The sequence below is a fragment of the Corvus kubaryi genome, unplaced genomic scaffold (assembly GCF_017639235.1).
Source record: "Corvus kubaryi isolate FWS band 111438036 unplaced genomic scaffold, C.kubaryi_AGA036_p1.0 37285, whole genome shotgun sequence".
Taxonomy (NCBI): domain Eukaryota; kingdom Metazoa; phylum Chordata; class Aves; order Passeriformes; family Corvidae; genus Corvus; species Corvus kubaryi.
Genome location: NW_024581089.1, coordinates 1,003,539 through 1,016,802, shown reverse-complemented (window position 1 = coordinate 1,016,802; position 13,264 = coordinate 1,003,539). Strand labels below are relative to the sequence as shown.

The 13,264-nt window shown below is 45.5% G+C and overlaps 1 protein-coding gene across 4 annotated transcripts in view; it reads left to right on the top strand.

Annotated features, from left to right (window-relative positions):
• The window catches only part of FBLN2 (fibulin 2), a 95,601-nt gene that overhangs the window by 56,178 nt on the left and 26,159 nt on the right, over positions 1–13,264 (top strand). For all 4 annotated transcript variants that reach the window (XM_042026659.1, XM_042026660.1, XM_042026661.1 and 1 more), the window contains exons 3-5: positions 5,652–5,763; positions 8,604–8,733; positions 12,951–13,137. In XM_042026659.1, the coding sequence (XP_041882593.1) occupies positions 5,652–5,763; positions 8,604–8,733; positions 12,951–13,137 (429 nt within the window). The remainder of the gene's footprint in view (positions 1–5,651; positions 5,764–8,603; positions 8,734–12,950; positions 13,138–13,264) is intronic.

The window sequence follows — 13,264 nt, the reverse complement described above, 5'->3', positions numbered from 1 at the left end:
AATGAGACACATTCTGAAACGGCAGGAAGAGGAATTGCTTGGGTTTGTTGCTGGTGAAAAAGGTTAAAGAATATATTTAGTTGTTCCCCCCCCTCCTTCTTTCAACCTGGACCTAATAAAGGATGCTGTCATGGAAACGTTAAAGACCAAACATCATCTAAATTATCTGGCCTCTGCCACAGGTAATACAAGTTTTGACTTACAAGGATTATCCAGAACTAAAGCCAGAGGGAATATAAGGTTGCTATTCATTCACACTTCGAACACAATCTGCCAAACAAGCCTGGCTGAGGTTATGTTGATGTATGTCTTCATTGTATGGTGCACAGTAAAATGAATGTTCGGCTTGGGTTATCCAGTTTTTCATTGTGCCTTGGGGCAGACACGGCTCTCTGTGTTTTGCCAAGCAAGCCAGCATAAGGAATTTATGAAAAAAGAATAACGTAGGAAACAGAATGTTTTCAGGTCGAAATAGAAAGCAGATGCTTCCCAAGGAGTGAAGGCAATATAACAGAACTTGTCCCGGATGAGTGGTGGGATGGATTCCCAAGGAGACGCGGGCGCCTTCGGAGGATGTAGAAAAACGCTTTGCTGCATGAGGTTTAAAATGAAGGCAGGTTGCTCCAAGTGTGATGGAGCTCCCTGACACTGCTGTGGTGATGGCATGGCAGGCTGTCCAGCAGGAATGGAAGAGGGTAGTGGAAAAGAAGGATTAGGCACTGGATTGGATCCATGAGATGTGTGCTGAATGCTCAGCTCAGCCTGTATTTCTCCTGCAATCTGCTTTTCCATCATTTCCAAGGAGAGAAGCCTCAAAGACTGAGAAGCTGCACGTGGGTTAAAGCCCCGTCCCAAGCAGTGAGCTCACTGGGGGTTTGGTCATGGAAACACTTGAGCGCTGCCCTCGTTTCAGGGAGATTTAGAGTCAGACACATCCTGAACGCTGAGGCGCTTGGAGGAGCCTGCAGGAACCTGCACAGAGCAAACCCTCGCTCATTTATCTGGGAACAGGTCCTGGGGAGAGCTTAACCAGCCCTAATGACGTAAGTGATAGCTCCGTTTGGAGTGAAAGCAGCTGGTTTTGGGGCCGTGTTGTCATTCTCCCCTCCCCTGTCTCTGCCAAGATAAATGTTCTTCTCCTCTTTACCTTACTCATTAAAACGTCTTCCCAGCCATTCCAGATAAATCAAGCTGAGAACATGTTACAATGCACACCTAAATGGTGAAATTCAATGAGGGAATTTAATAAAGCTTCTCAGGCTGTTGATAAGATAGAAAATGACAACCTATCAAAGGCTAAAGCTACAGTACTTTGTTATTTATTTATTAGAGCTTTAAATGATTAAGAGATTGGAGCAGAAAAAAAAGACCCACTGGAAACAGTTATTTTTCAGTATTTGAAGAACTCCACCAAGTTGTTCTGTGAAGTTTTTGTCATTATTTTTCAGAATATGTGGTTTTATGTTCTCAGGCAGGTATTTGATAAGGAAATATAACTTTTTTTCTCCAGTGTGAGCAAGCAATCCTTGTTCAGTGTATGTGCTGGGGGTATTGCAGGTATGGATACCCCTTCCTTTAAACATATGTAAATCTATAAACAAGTTTTCAAGCTGCATTTATTGTTTGGGTTTTTTAATAAGGGAAACAAGTCATGAGCACTGACTTAGACTCTGCTTTGATCCCTTCCTTGACTGTATGTGCCCGTGGAAAGTGATGGAAACTGCTCCCTATCTGCCCCATTTCTGTTCTTTCTCCACTCATTCCTGGTGGGTGAGGATGGTTGCAGCAGGCGAAAGGAACCTACGCCCCTGATCAAAGAAGAGCTTCCCTGCAAGCTGTGAGGAGGTGCTGGTGGAGCTCAGCCCGTCTGCTTTGCTCCCTGGAAAGGCACAATTCCCCCAGGTGCTGCGGGGCAGAGGTGCTCCCTGTGCTCAGAGCTGATCCTGATCCCTCACTTGGCCTTATGGAACCCTCCCCAGCGATGCTGCGCTGTGAGGCTGCCCCCACCCAGCTCCCTAGGGTGGGTGATTTATGCCAGCTCAGCGCTCGGGCAGTTTGTGCAGCTGCTTTTATCAAAGTAATGTTTCAGCTCGGGAGTCGTGGCTGTCAGCTGCCCGTGTGGGTGAGCAATGAGATCCTCCAGAGGGAGATGGCTCCTAATGGAGTGTCTCATTTCTGAGGCTCCATATCAAAATCAATCTCAGTGCACAAACTCATTTCCTTGCAAGATCCTGTGTTGTTTGCTGGTGTTTAATCCCCTGTCCCACCCTCCCCCAAGTGTAAATACTATCGTTTTGGGGAAGATAAACTATTTTCCTCAGGTGTAGGAGTGGAGCAGGATGCTCCATCACAACAGCAAGAGCTCAGCTCAGTTTTCCCAGTATGACCTTTGCCTCTCTCACATGTGAGTGCTGACCCAGCAATTAACAGCTGGAATTAAAGCCAGCACTGAAGAGATGTGGGTGCCTGGGGCTGACAGTGCCCTGCCCCTGACATGCTGATCCTCATGGTGATTCATGCAGTGCTCTGGCTTTCCCTGGATTATGGATAATTGTATTTGGGGTTAATACCAGTTCTGAACTTCACCTCTACCTGCAGCCAACTGATTCTATCCAGGCCCCTGTGCTATGTCTGCCTTACTTGGGTCTCTCTGTAGTTAAAGTTACTATCTAAGACTCCTTAATGTCACGGCTCCTGGAGTAATTTTAGTAGAAAGGAAAATAATTGTCCACTGGTGGGTGGGAGGCTTGGGTGGGTTGGTTGATGTGATGGATTAGTCCTCGCTGCTCCCATCATGTGAGGAATCGTAGACTCACAGAACAGTTTGTGTGGAAAGGGATTTAAAGTTCATCCCATCCCACCCCCTGCCATGGGCAGGGACATCTCCCACTGTCCCAGGCTGCTCCAAGCCCCAATGTCCAGCCTGGCCTTGGGCACTGCCAGGGATCCAGGGGCAGCCCCAGCTGCTCTGGGCACCCTGTGCCAGTGTTTTACCAGGCTCAGTGAGGAAGTGCTGATGTCTTAAGGCTTGTCTGTCTTTCTACTTAGACAAAAGAAACACTTGGAACAGACTGATGGATAAAGCTGCTGACAGCTCAGTCAGGAGTGCTGGCTCCGAGAATGGGTATTTGCATAACAGGAGTTATTCAGTCAATGCAAATGCTCTGCAGAGCTGCAAACCCGAAGTGAGAATGGGAGGAAGCAGCGAAATTGGCGGTGTTAAAGGTGTTAAATGGTCTGAGTAGAAATCCAGGTGAAGCTGAAATCAGGGAAACTTCAGTGTCAAAAAAGTTCTGGCAAGAGACTGAGATATTCTATCCCTTCTTGACCTTCTGGAGCTGGCTGATGATTTCTCGCTCTCGAAACATAATTTGTGAACACTGGGAGGGAAAAAGGGGAGGAAAATCCTCCTTTGTCTCCTTTGCTGCTCTAACAAACTTTTGGTTCACTGTGTCGGTGGGAGGAAATAATTTAGTAGCCTTTAACTGTGTGTTTTCCTCAGTTTGAGCTTCAGCTAAACTTCTTAAAATACACCCACCCACCCATAGCAGCATTTGTAGCTGGAAGCTGAAATTCTTAGCATGTAAAAGCTGTGTGGATATCCTGCGGAAAAACTGGATGTGTCCCTGGGTCCGACTGAGGCCATCCCACTGCTGCTCAGGGTTGGATCAGGCACTGAGACAACTTGAAAGCACAGGCAGGGAGGAGTTTAAATTCTCTGAGGGAAAAATGGTTTTCAAAATATTTGAATTAACTTCTAAATGTCTTTAGAAGACAATGCACAAATTTTTGAGATTAGGCCAAGATGTCCTGTAGTTCGTCTCTTCAGACTGATGTAGAGTGATAATTGCAGGAGGTGAGTTACTGAACTGCAAACAAGTGAGGAAACTGCTGCTGTTTTGTAGGGCAGCCTGACATAAATTACCTTTTTTTTCCCTTAGAGAAGAAATCTATAAATAGCAAATTATCTATTAGCAGGTGGGTTGTGAAAGGACTTTATGAAGTATCAAAGATTCACACAGTATATAAAAAACCCCCAGGATTACAGAGTTCTCAAACAAAATTACTTCGTTTTCTGTGAGCAGATGCGAATCTGCTTCTAAATCTGCTAAGATCATGGAAGCCCCAAATAAACAAAGCTCTGTTTGAATGTTTTAGTTACACACAGAGCTGAAAATCTCTATCCAGCAGACAAACTCTGTGGTCCTCAGTCCTGTGCATGTATTTAGTTGTATACATTTGTTCTTGCTAATGGAGACTTAAAATATCATAAATCCGTGCTAATGTCTGTGAGTCCTATTATGAGTTATTCTAGGTTCTTTAAAATTCCTGATGATGATAAAATGCAGTGGTTTGTTTATTTTATGATAACTTCATTCTGGGTTTAATTATTCATAAGATCACAACAAAAGACAATATATTTTGCAAATATGACTGTTTAATAGTATGGCACTTCAGTAGAGCAATCTGATATTGAATCTTTAGTGAGGAATGAGTAACTCAGTTTTATTTGAATTATAAGTCATGTAGATTACTGCAATGTAGATAGTTAAATTCTGCTCTATTCTCGTGTTCCAGCAAGAGCAACAAATGTATTTCAGCACTTGGTAAAATGAATGGAGTTTCCACTGAGGGAGTGAATTAAAACTATGTAACTGTTTTATAGGAATGTGTTGTAATTATCTGGTACTGGATGTATTTCCTGCCAGTTTAACTGCATAGATCAACCCTCCAATGTCACAGAGCAACTCTTACACCTAAAACAGCTTTCAGGACTCAAGGATATTTTAAGATTGTTAATGTGCTGTATAAAATGAAAGCATTGCAGAGCCTGAGGGCCATGTGCAGATTGTTGTGGTGCCCTGGCGTGTGAGCAGGAACTGGGCAGGGTGGGGGGGACACAAATGGCTTTGGTCCTTAACCCCCCTGCACCTGCACGGGGTGGGGGCACAGTGGCTCCAGGTGGGTTTGGGTTGTTTCTCCCCGAAGGCTGGAGGAGAACAAAGTGCCCCAAGTCTGTACAGTAGGTGTATAGGATACAGCAAAGCCCTATTTCACTGCAACCTGCAAATGTACATCTTCGCTGGAAATCCACAAAGGAAAATGTGGGAACTAGAGCAGCATTCTGCATGTCCATCTCTCACTACATCTCAGTGCCAGTGTTTCACAGGGTCAGTTATGTCTCCCAAACCCTTTTCAGTGTATTTTTAAGCCAGCTGAACCCTCCAGGGCTGGGGCACTCTGTGCTAACCCAGCTTGAGTAGTGAGGGCACTGTTACAGCAGTGTAATGACTTAGTAAATCAACTTGCATCAAGTGGCCAAGCATGATTTTTCAGGGAGTTTGTTCAGAGTTGTCAAATATGGAGTTTTCTTCAGTTATATTATTTGTACTGTTTAAAATTCCTAATTTCCTTCTGCTGTTCCCCCCTGAGTGACATCACCAGGTGAACAATTATATCAAGATGTTCCAGGTATCAGTTGTCTCTTTCTTTGTTTTCCTTGTAACCAGACAAAATGTGGAAAGAAGGGGAAAAACCTCACCCTGAGCTATCATTATTTTAAAGGTCTTCTCAATTAAGAAACAGAGTTACACCAAATCTATTCCATACGAAATAATCTACAGAAATGTGTGTGTGTGTGTTTCACACAGGTTCCACGAAGGAATTGATTGAGAGCTGCTGTGGAGCTGGACAGCAGTGGGCTATAGACAACGGGGAGTGCACAGAAATCCCTGTAAGTGGCATGGATGGTGATATTTGCAGGTACGTAAGGTAAAACTGAACATTTTCGGTTAACACAAAGAGCAGCCCTTGAGAAGTTCATGGGATGTCCAGGAGACAGGGAACTGTCATTCATTGCCTAAATTATTGGTAGACTGGCAATATGTCGTGGCAAATTAGAAGGGAGGATTTCCCCCTCCATTTGCCCAAAATCTAATCTAAACAAAAGCTTTTTAAGGTTTCTTTTTGTCTCCCACATGAGCAGAGCACAGATTTCTGTTTCCCATTTTCAGCACATCTGTGGAGTTGCAGTTAAATTGGAGGGCAGAGCTTGGCTTCCCCTTGGCAGTGCTAAATGCAGTGATTGTCCATGTCCTTATGGGATGTATTTATTGCCCACTGTGAGTGGGCCCTGGTTCTGCTGGAGGGGGGAGCACATGCCTGGTGCTGCTGCTGGTGTCAGCAGCATCTGGTGTGAGAGGGTGCCAGGTTCTCTCTGCACAGCAGGACAACAAGGATGGGTGCAGGGTAACATGGACCCAGTACTGCACGAGCTGCACTTCATCCCCTTCCCTCCCCACCAGTCTGGAGCAGGCCTTGGGGAGGGATGAAGGCAAACTTACTCCAGACTCACATTCTCGAAGAGTGATCCCATCATTTAGAGCACTGAAAAACTTTGGCATAATGACTTTTATCACATTTAGTATCATTGCACCTCTCTGAAGTTAGTGGGAGATGGAAATCCTCCCCACTGGGATCTGGCGTGACGTAACTGACACATGCCAACTGTCTGTGCAGTAAAGGCAGATTAAAACATTCCAGCCTTGGCCTAAGTAGGTGTAAATCCAGTACATTAATGAGTTGCACCTGCACATCTGAGGCTGGTTTTAGATGAAAAAGCCAGATCCTAAATGTTTCAGTCCCTGTGAGTCTATTGGGATTTAAAGGAATAAGAGATCAGGGGTTCAACTGTCTTACTTCTAAAATTTCAGTTGTGTCCCTGTTTTAAAGATTTAAGCCCGCCTATAAATATTATGTCCAAAGAAAAAATTTAATGTAAAAAATATTCAAGTATGTGGCCTCAGAGCCTGGAAGGCAAGGACAACAACTTGGTGCTGCTGCTGGGGGATGTGGCAGCGAGCAGAGCTGGTGACCCTGCCCCTCTCCAGCCCCGGGGCACTGTCTGTGCTGGAACCCTGCAGCTCCCAAGAGTCTGTGCCAGCTCAGCTCACTGCCTGAAGACTGTAAGAAGTAGAATCACAGAATCCCAGACTGGTTTGGGTTGGAAGGATCTTGAAGTCCATCCAGTGCCACCCCTGCCATGGGCAGGACACCTCCCACTGTCCCAGGCTGCTCCAAACCCCATCCAGCCTGGCCTTGGGCACTGCCAGGGATGGGAATAGATAGAAAGTAGACACTAGTTTCAAAAGCTAGTTCCTGTTCTGCCAGGACAGTTCTCTGGACACATTTGGGTGTTACAAGTGTCCATCACCGTGATGAAGGATTCATTTTCTCAGTTCATGCAGATGAAGGAAGCCTCCCTGTTACACAGAGGTTGCAGACTGGGGTGTCTGTTGTTTCCAAATGCTATTTTGAGGTGTTCATGTGGTAAAAACGTTGTTGTTGAAGCTACTTCTTGATGTATCTTGATGTCTCTGGGCATTCAAGGACCAGCCTGGCCTGTCTCTGTGTAGTGACCAGCCACACTAACTGCAAGATGGACACTGGGCTACAAGAGATCAGGTGCAGTAACTTGATGACTGAACTTAAAGCAGGTTACAGGAAATCTTTAGATAATCAATGGATAGTCTGATATAAAAATACTCCCAGAGCTTGTACCACTGGCTGTGTCAGAAATAGGATGTTAGCCTAGATGAAATCTCATCTGACCCAGTGTAGTAGTTTTTATCTTATAATTGGTGAGTTTTATCACAACAGAGCCGTGCTTATCTGGGTGGCATTTGCATGAGCTGTCCCAGCACGGGCCCTGCTCTTTGCTGACACGTGTCCCAGTTAGAGACTCACACCAGTTTAATGCAGCAGTTCACTGAGCTTGACTCACTAACTCTTTTCCTGAAGCAGAAGTGTTCTGAATATTCTTTAAAATTCGCTTACCTGCTCTGCAAAGAGCAGGTTTGTGAAACAGAACAAACCAAGAGCATGTGGTTGTCACTGTTGTTTCCCAGTTCATTTTCTGGTGATAGAGGAGCTGAAACTGAGCTCTGCTGATAAGTAAAAAATACTAAAATAAAGAATGGCCAGTGATACTCCAGCAGGCCAAGAATTTCTCCTGTCTAAATGTCCCATTTCAGAAGAACATGTCTATAGAGATTTCAGTGTTTAAATACAGAAAACACTTTGCACATACAAAAAAGCGTCTAAGAGCATTTGTTTGGTTTTTTTTCAACTTAATCCCCTGCTTCCCAGTTTCACCTGTCTTGTGGTACCCAACATAAAAATATTAATATAAAAGTGACACTTGGCCACTGATACTGGAAAAGCAGCCAAGTGTCTGTCACTGCCTGGTTTCTGCTGGGATAAGAGACGTCCCTTTCCATTTTTTTTTGTGAATTGCCCAATCTACAGGTCCCCCCTGAGCCTCCTTTTCTCCAGGCTGAGCCCCTTCCCAAGCTCCCTCAGCTGCTCCTGGTGCTCCAGCCCCTTCCCTGGACACGCTGCAGCCCCTCAATGTCCTTCCTGTCCTGAGGGGCCCAGAACTGACCCCAAGGTCCCTCAGCAGTGCCAGCGCAGGGGACGGGCACTGCCCGGTGCTGCTGCCAGGGCACAGCTGGCACAGCCCAGGTGCCATGGGGATGGTTCCACAGCGTGTCAGGGAGCCCAGGCTGTGGGATGTGTTACATGTGATGGCTTGGCCCTTGCAGGATTGCCCAGAAGCAGTGCTGTGTGTCCACGGTGAGGGAGAACAGCTGCCTGGCCGGGATGATCGCTGCCAAGGAGGGGGACACGTGTGGCCCCGAGGAGAGCGATCCCTGCGCGGGCTCGTCCTACAAGGTGAGCTCCTCTGATGCTTCTGCAGACGTGTAAGGTGTCCTCAGAGCCTGCCTTCAGCAGTAATTTGTTTGTGCACTACTATGGGGCACAGAAAAGGTGAAGTTGCAGGAATGTGGCAGGGAAATGGAGCTGCTTGCATTTAAGTTTGCAGCCCCTTTTAAAACTTCACAGTGATGTTGTTTTGAATTATTTCCATCTCCATTTTGTAGACCTAACTGGCTGTATTGCTTTTGCTTCCTTGCTTTGGAAGTAGCTGAAAAGTCCATTTTAGTTTTTGTGTCTATAATGTAGAAGAATTTAGGAAATGATGGGGCAAAACTTAATTGAAGATATAATGTGAAACCCATTACTGGACAGTTTGCTTGGCTCCAGTGTTGAATTGTGGCCCCCTTTCCCAGTTCTACACAATGCTGGACTAGAGGAACAAGCATTTAGGTGATGATGGAAGCTTTTGTTCATAAATAAAGGCAAACCATTAGCAGCCAGCACAAATCACAAATCCTGAGCCACAGCCTCCGCTTAGATAAATGAGATTTGCTTTATGAGAATCACTGGAGCCAAACCAATTTAAACCAGTTTGAAGATTCAGCAGCTCGCTTGTCTTGTTTTCACCAGAACAGTGCCTTTCAGAATTCATTTCCCTCTGATCCTAATTTACATAGCTATAGCTCAGCTTAAGTGCAGCTTCCGTGGGCTCAGCAGGAACCTGATTAGTTCTATCTGTTCCTGTACATCGGAGATTCTCACAGATAATTGTTCACTGGAAGAGCAGAGAACGTGGACATCCACTGCAGAGTGTAAGGTTTAATTAGCTATGCTGATTTGTCATCTTCAGAACTATTATTAATTTTGGTCTGAAGCCTATCATTAGAGTAAAAAGAGAATTTGTGCACTTGGGAGAAGACATTAATATGTCTGAAATGTGACAGAATTGTTGTTCTTAGGTTTTCACCAGGGGTGGTTTGCATGCCCGGCAGAGGCAGGCTGTGGAGTTGGTCTGATTGCACATGCCATTCCTCAGGCAGAGGTGGGGAGGGAGAACTCCATCGTTCCTGTCTGACCTGAAACCAGTGACAAAATACTCTCGTGGAATGGTTGCTCATGCCAGTTCCAATGGGATTTTTCCTTTAAGATAAACCATCTGAGACAGTAAAATTACTGAACAGCTTTGCTCACCTATTTAGCTTGTTTAGCTCTTGAGTCATTGCAGCTACTGCTTGAAAAAAAATCAATAAATACTGAGACTGTTGAGACTTTGTATTACTTTAGCATTACAGTATGTACTGCTGTAATACAAAATAATCCAACTTTGTAATGCTTTGTACTACAGGAAAGGTTTTCTAATTTTATTATGGTTAGACATTGTTTCAGAGGTGATCTGGCAGAAGATGCTGACAGTCCTTAGTGGTGTTTCCCCTGCTCTTAGTAACTGCTGTGGCATGAATCAAAAAAGTTTGTTTGGAATGTGGAAAGATTGATTAATTGCCCCCAAAACCAGCAAGTTATCTACACTGTCCTGCCAAAAGCCAGTGTTTTAACTCCAGGTTACAAACATTTGTAGGTCTTCAGGCATTTTCAGGTGTGGGATCCTTCCTTTTGCTTCAAGGTGGAGGTGGCAGTGCTGGTTTTTCAGATCCAGGAGTTCAGCCTGTGTTCAATCAGCCTAACCTTAGGGTGCTTTAACTGTTATTTACTTACTTAGTTGTTATTAATACAAAAAGCACATGCTTGGGGTTTTTTCCCAGTGGGTGGAGACTCCACCGTGGAAAATCCAATTATGCTGGATTCCAGCAAAGATAGTTTTGAGGGGAATGCAGAAAGCTGTGAACCAAAGAATGGTTCTCAAGGTGTTTCTCAATTGCAAGGTAAAAAAAGTCATCTTTGCTATTAAATCAGTTGTAGAATTCCTGGGAAGTTCAGAAAGCAGCTAATAGAAGGTCGAGGCATTCCAATTTTTGCATTTTAGAAGTAACTTTTCAACGAACAAGTTTTTCCACTGGAAAATGAGACAGTTTTGTTCACCTGGAAAATATGTGAGCCCAAAGATGTCTGACTCATTGAATACTCTCTGTCATACCTGCACATGGGATAAATTGTGAATAAACTATGACTGCAAGAAGCCAGGGTCCTCAAGGCAAATATTGTATATTTTACAGTACTTCAGTAAAACCATGGATTATCTTGAACTTCTTCTATTTTGCATATTGAAGGTGACAGAACTGAGCTAAAACTGAAAAAAAATGCAGAAAATAGAAATTTTTTTCCATAAAATTTTGAATTTGAAGGTTCTGGATTTGGGGAGGATGGAAAGAGGAATTTTCCCTTTTCTAGCATGACCACAATTCATTATTGCTAGATTTTTTTTTTTTAATACTTCTTTTGAAAAGATGATTTAGCCTATTTAGCATGCAAAATAATTCGTCCTCTTCAAGGGGCGTGCTGTAAATTTTACACAAATGTTTTTGGGCACGTGAAGGCAGCTCCTCGTGGCTGTGCATATTTGCAAATGTGAGTAATGTCTGCTGTTTATGATGTTTGGGGATTTTTCAGATTAGGAAGCAGGGCCATAAAACATGAGCTGCAGCCATCCAAACTGGCTGAACATGCAAGGCTGTGCACTGAGTGTGAAATGCTCACGAAACCCCAGTGCTGTCCTGAAAAAAGGGACTTGGCAGAAGAGTTTCTGAGCATTGAGCTGGCAGTGGATGCATTTCCCTGCTGGAGACAGGCTCTGGTTTAGTGGCAATGCCCACCTAGGATTTCTGATGATGAGAAGTGATCCCTCTCCATTTCCATACTCCTCCAGCCCTTAAAACACTGCCTCTCTTATCTGCCCTGCCAGGTCAGGGATCTCCCTCCTTGGACTTTCTATTGACACAGCTCCTGCTGCCAGCTCGAGTCCTGCCCTTCAGCTCCCGTGTCTGACACCTTTCCACAGGGTGAATATTGGAACAGACTGAAGCTGGCTCTCTGGGTTCAGAGGGGCTGTTCCAGTGTAACTGCAAACTCTCAGTGAGTGCACGACTGTCAAAGGAGTTGCAGAGGGAAAGAGGCTCTGTGCTTTTCTGTCAGTGAAACAGACATTATTTATAGCTAAAAGACATGAACAAATCAATAAGTAAATTAGGGGTGAGAGGACACTTAAATTCAAATCCACAAAGGCATCTCCAGCTCAGGTGTGACCCCTGTTGTCTCTGCAGCAGAGACTCACAGCTCCTCAGCCTCCCTGCTTGGTGAGGCATCCGCAGTGGAGACTTCCTGAAGTTGCTGTCATTTCTCTGATGCACTTTTGTGTCCTAATTGTGCAGCAGATTTGTCTGTGACTAAGTAAAGCACCACACAGCTTTTGTCTGCCACCTGCAGCAGAGCAGACTGCAAGAGGTGGGAGATCAGCGTGTCAGCAGAGCTGCTGTTCGGATGCTCTCGGGAGGGAAGAGGGAGGCAAATAACTCCTAACTGCACCCTGGCCTCCCTCCAGCCACTGTCTCAGCAGGATGCTGTCCGGCACAGCCAGGTAATGGAAGGTCAGAGCAGGTTTGCAGGGCAGCAGTGCAGAGAGGAGAGTCTTTACTGATGCCTGACGGGGCTCAGATGCTGCTGACCCTCATGTCTGTGCAAGATATTTCCAATTCCTGTCACACTGCTTCAAACTGACCATGTTTTGAGCTCTAATGCAGAGGTACAGATCTGTGTTATTTTGTTTATAATTTTTGTTTGTACTACACACGAACAAGGCCTGTGTGCAAGAGCTGGGAGGAGCTGATGTGCAGCACCCCTCCTTCCTGACGTGTGGAGTTGCTGAAATCACTGGCACAGCCAGACTCTGTGTTTGTTGTGGCTGCAGTTGACCCGTTGGTGCAGAATGGCAAAAACAAGCACAAGTAAAGCTTTGATATTTGCAACTGTCTGAACTCCAGATGTTTTTACAGATGCTCCACTGCTTAGGGAAGTGCAGATCAGTTCCAGGTGTGTGTGGGCTCATCCCTGAAGCTGTGTTAAGTCACAGAACAGAACTGTTAAGGTGGGAAAAGACCCCTGAGATCATCAAGTGCGACTGCAAACCCAGCACCACCACCCTGTTCACCCCTAAACCATGTCCTCAAGTGGCACATCCACACATTTTTTGAACACTTCCAGGGATGGGCACTCCACCACTGCCCTGGCAGTTTGTTCAGTGCTTCCAGATGCTCGTTGCTGACAGTCCCCTTGTTTTGCAGCAATGCTGTGACTGCTGCAGCCTGGGCCTGCGGCTGAGGAGTGAGGGGAAAACCTGCGAGGCCAACATCAACCTGGGCTACCCCTGCAGCCACGTGATGCTGTCCTGCTGTGAAGGGGGGGATCACTTCATCCATCCAGAGATAAAGCGGCATCCTGAGCCTCTGCCAACAGTGACCCCTGAGAAGGGTGAGTGTCCATCTGTACCTGGGGGACACTGCAGGGTCAGTGTCCATCTGTACCTGGAGGACACTGCAGGGTCAGTGTCCGTCTGTACCTGGGGGACACTGCAGGGTCAGTGTCCGTCTGTACCTGG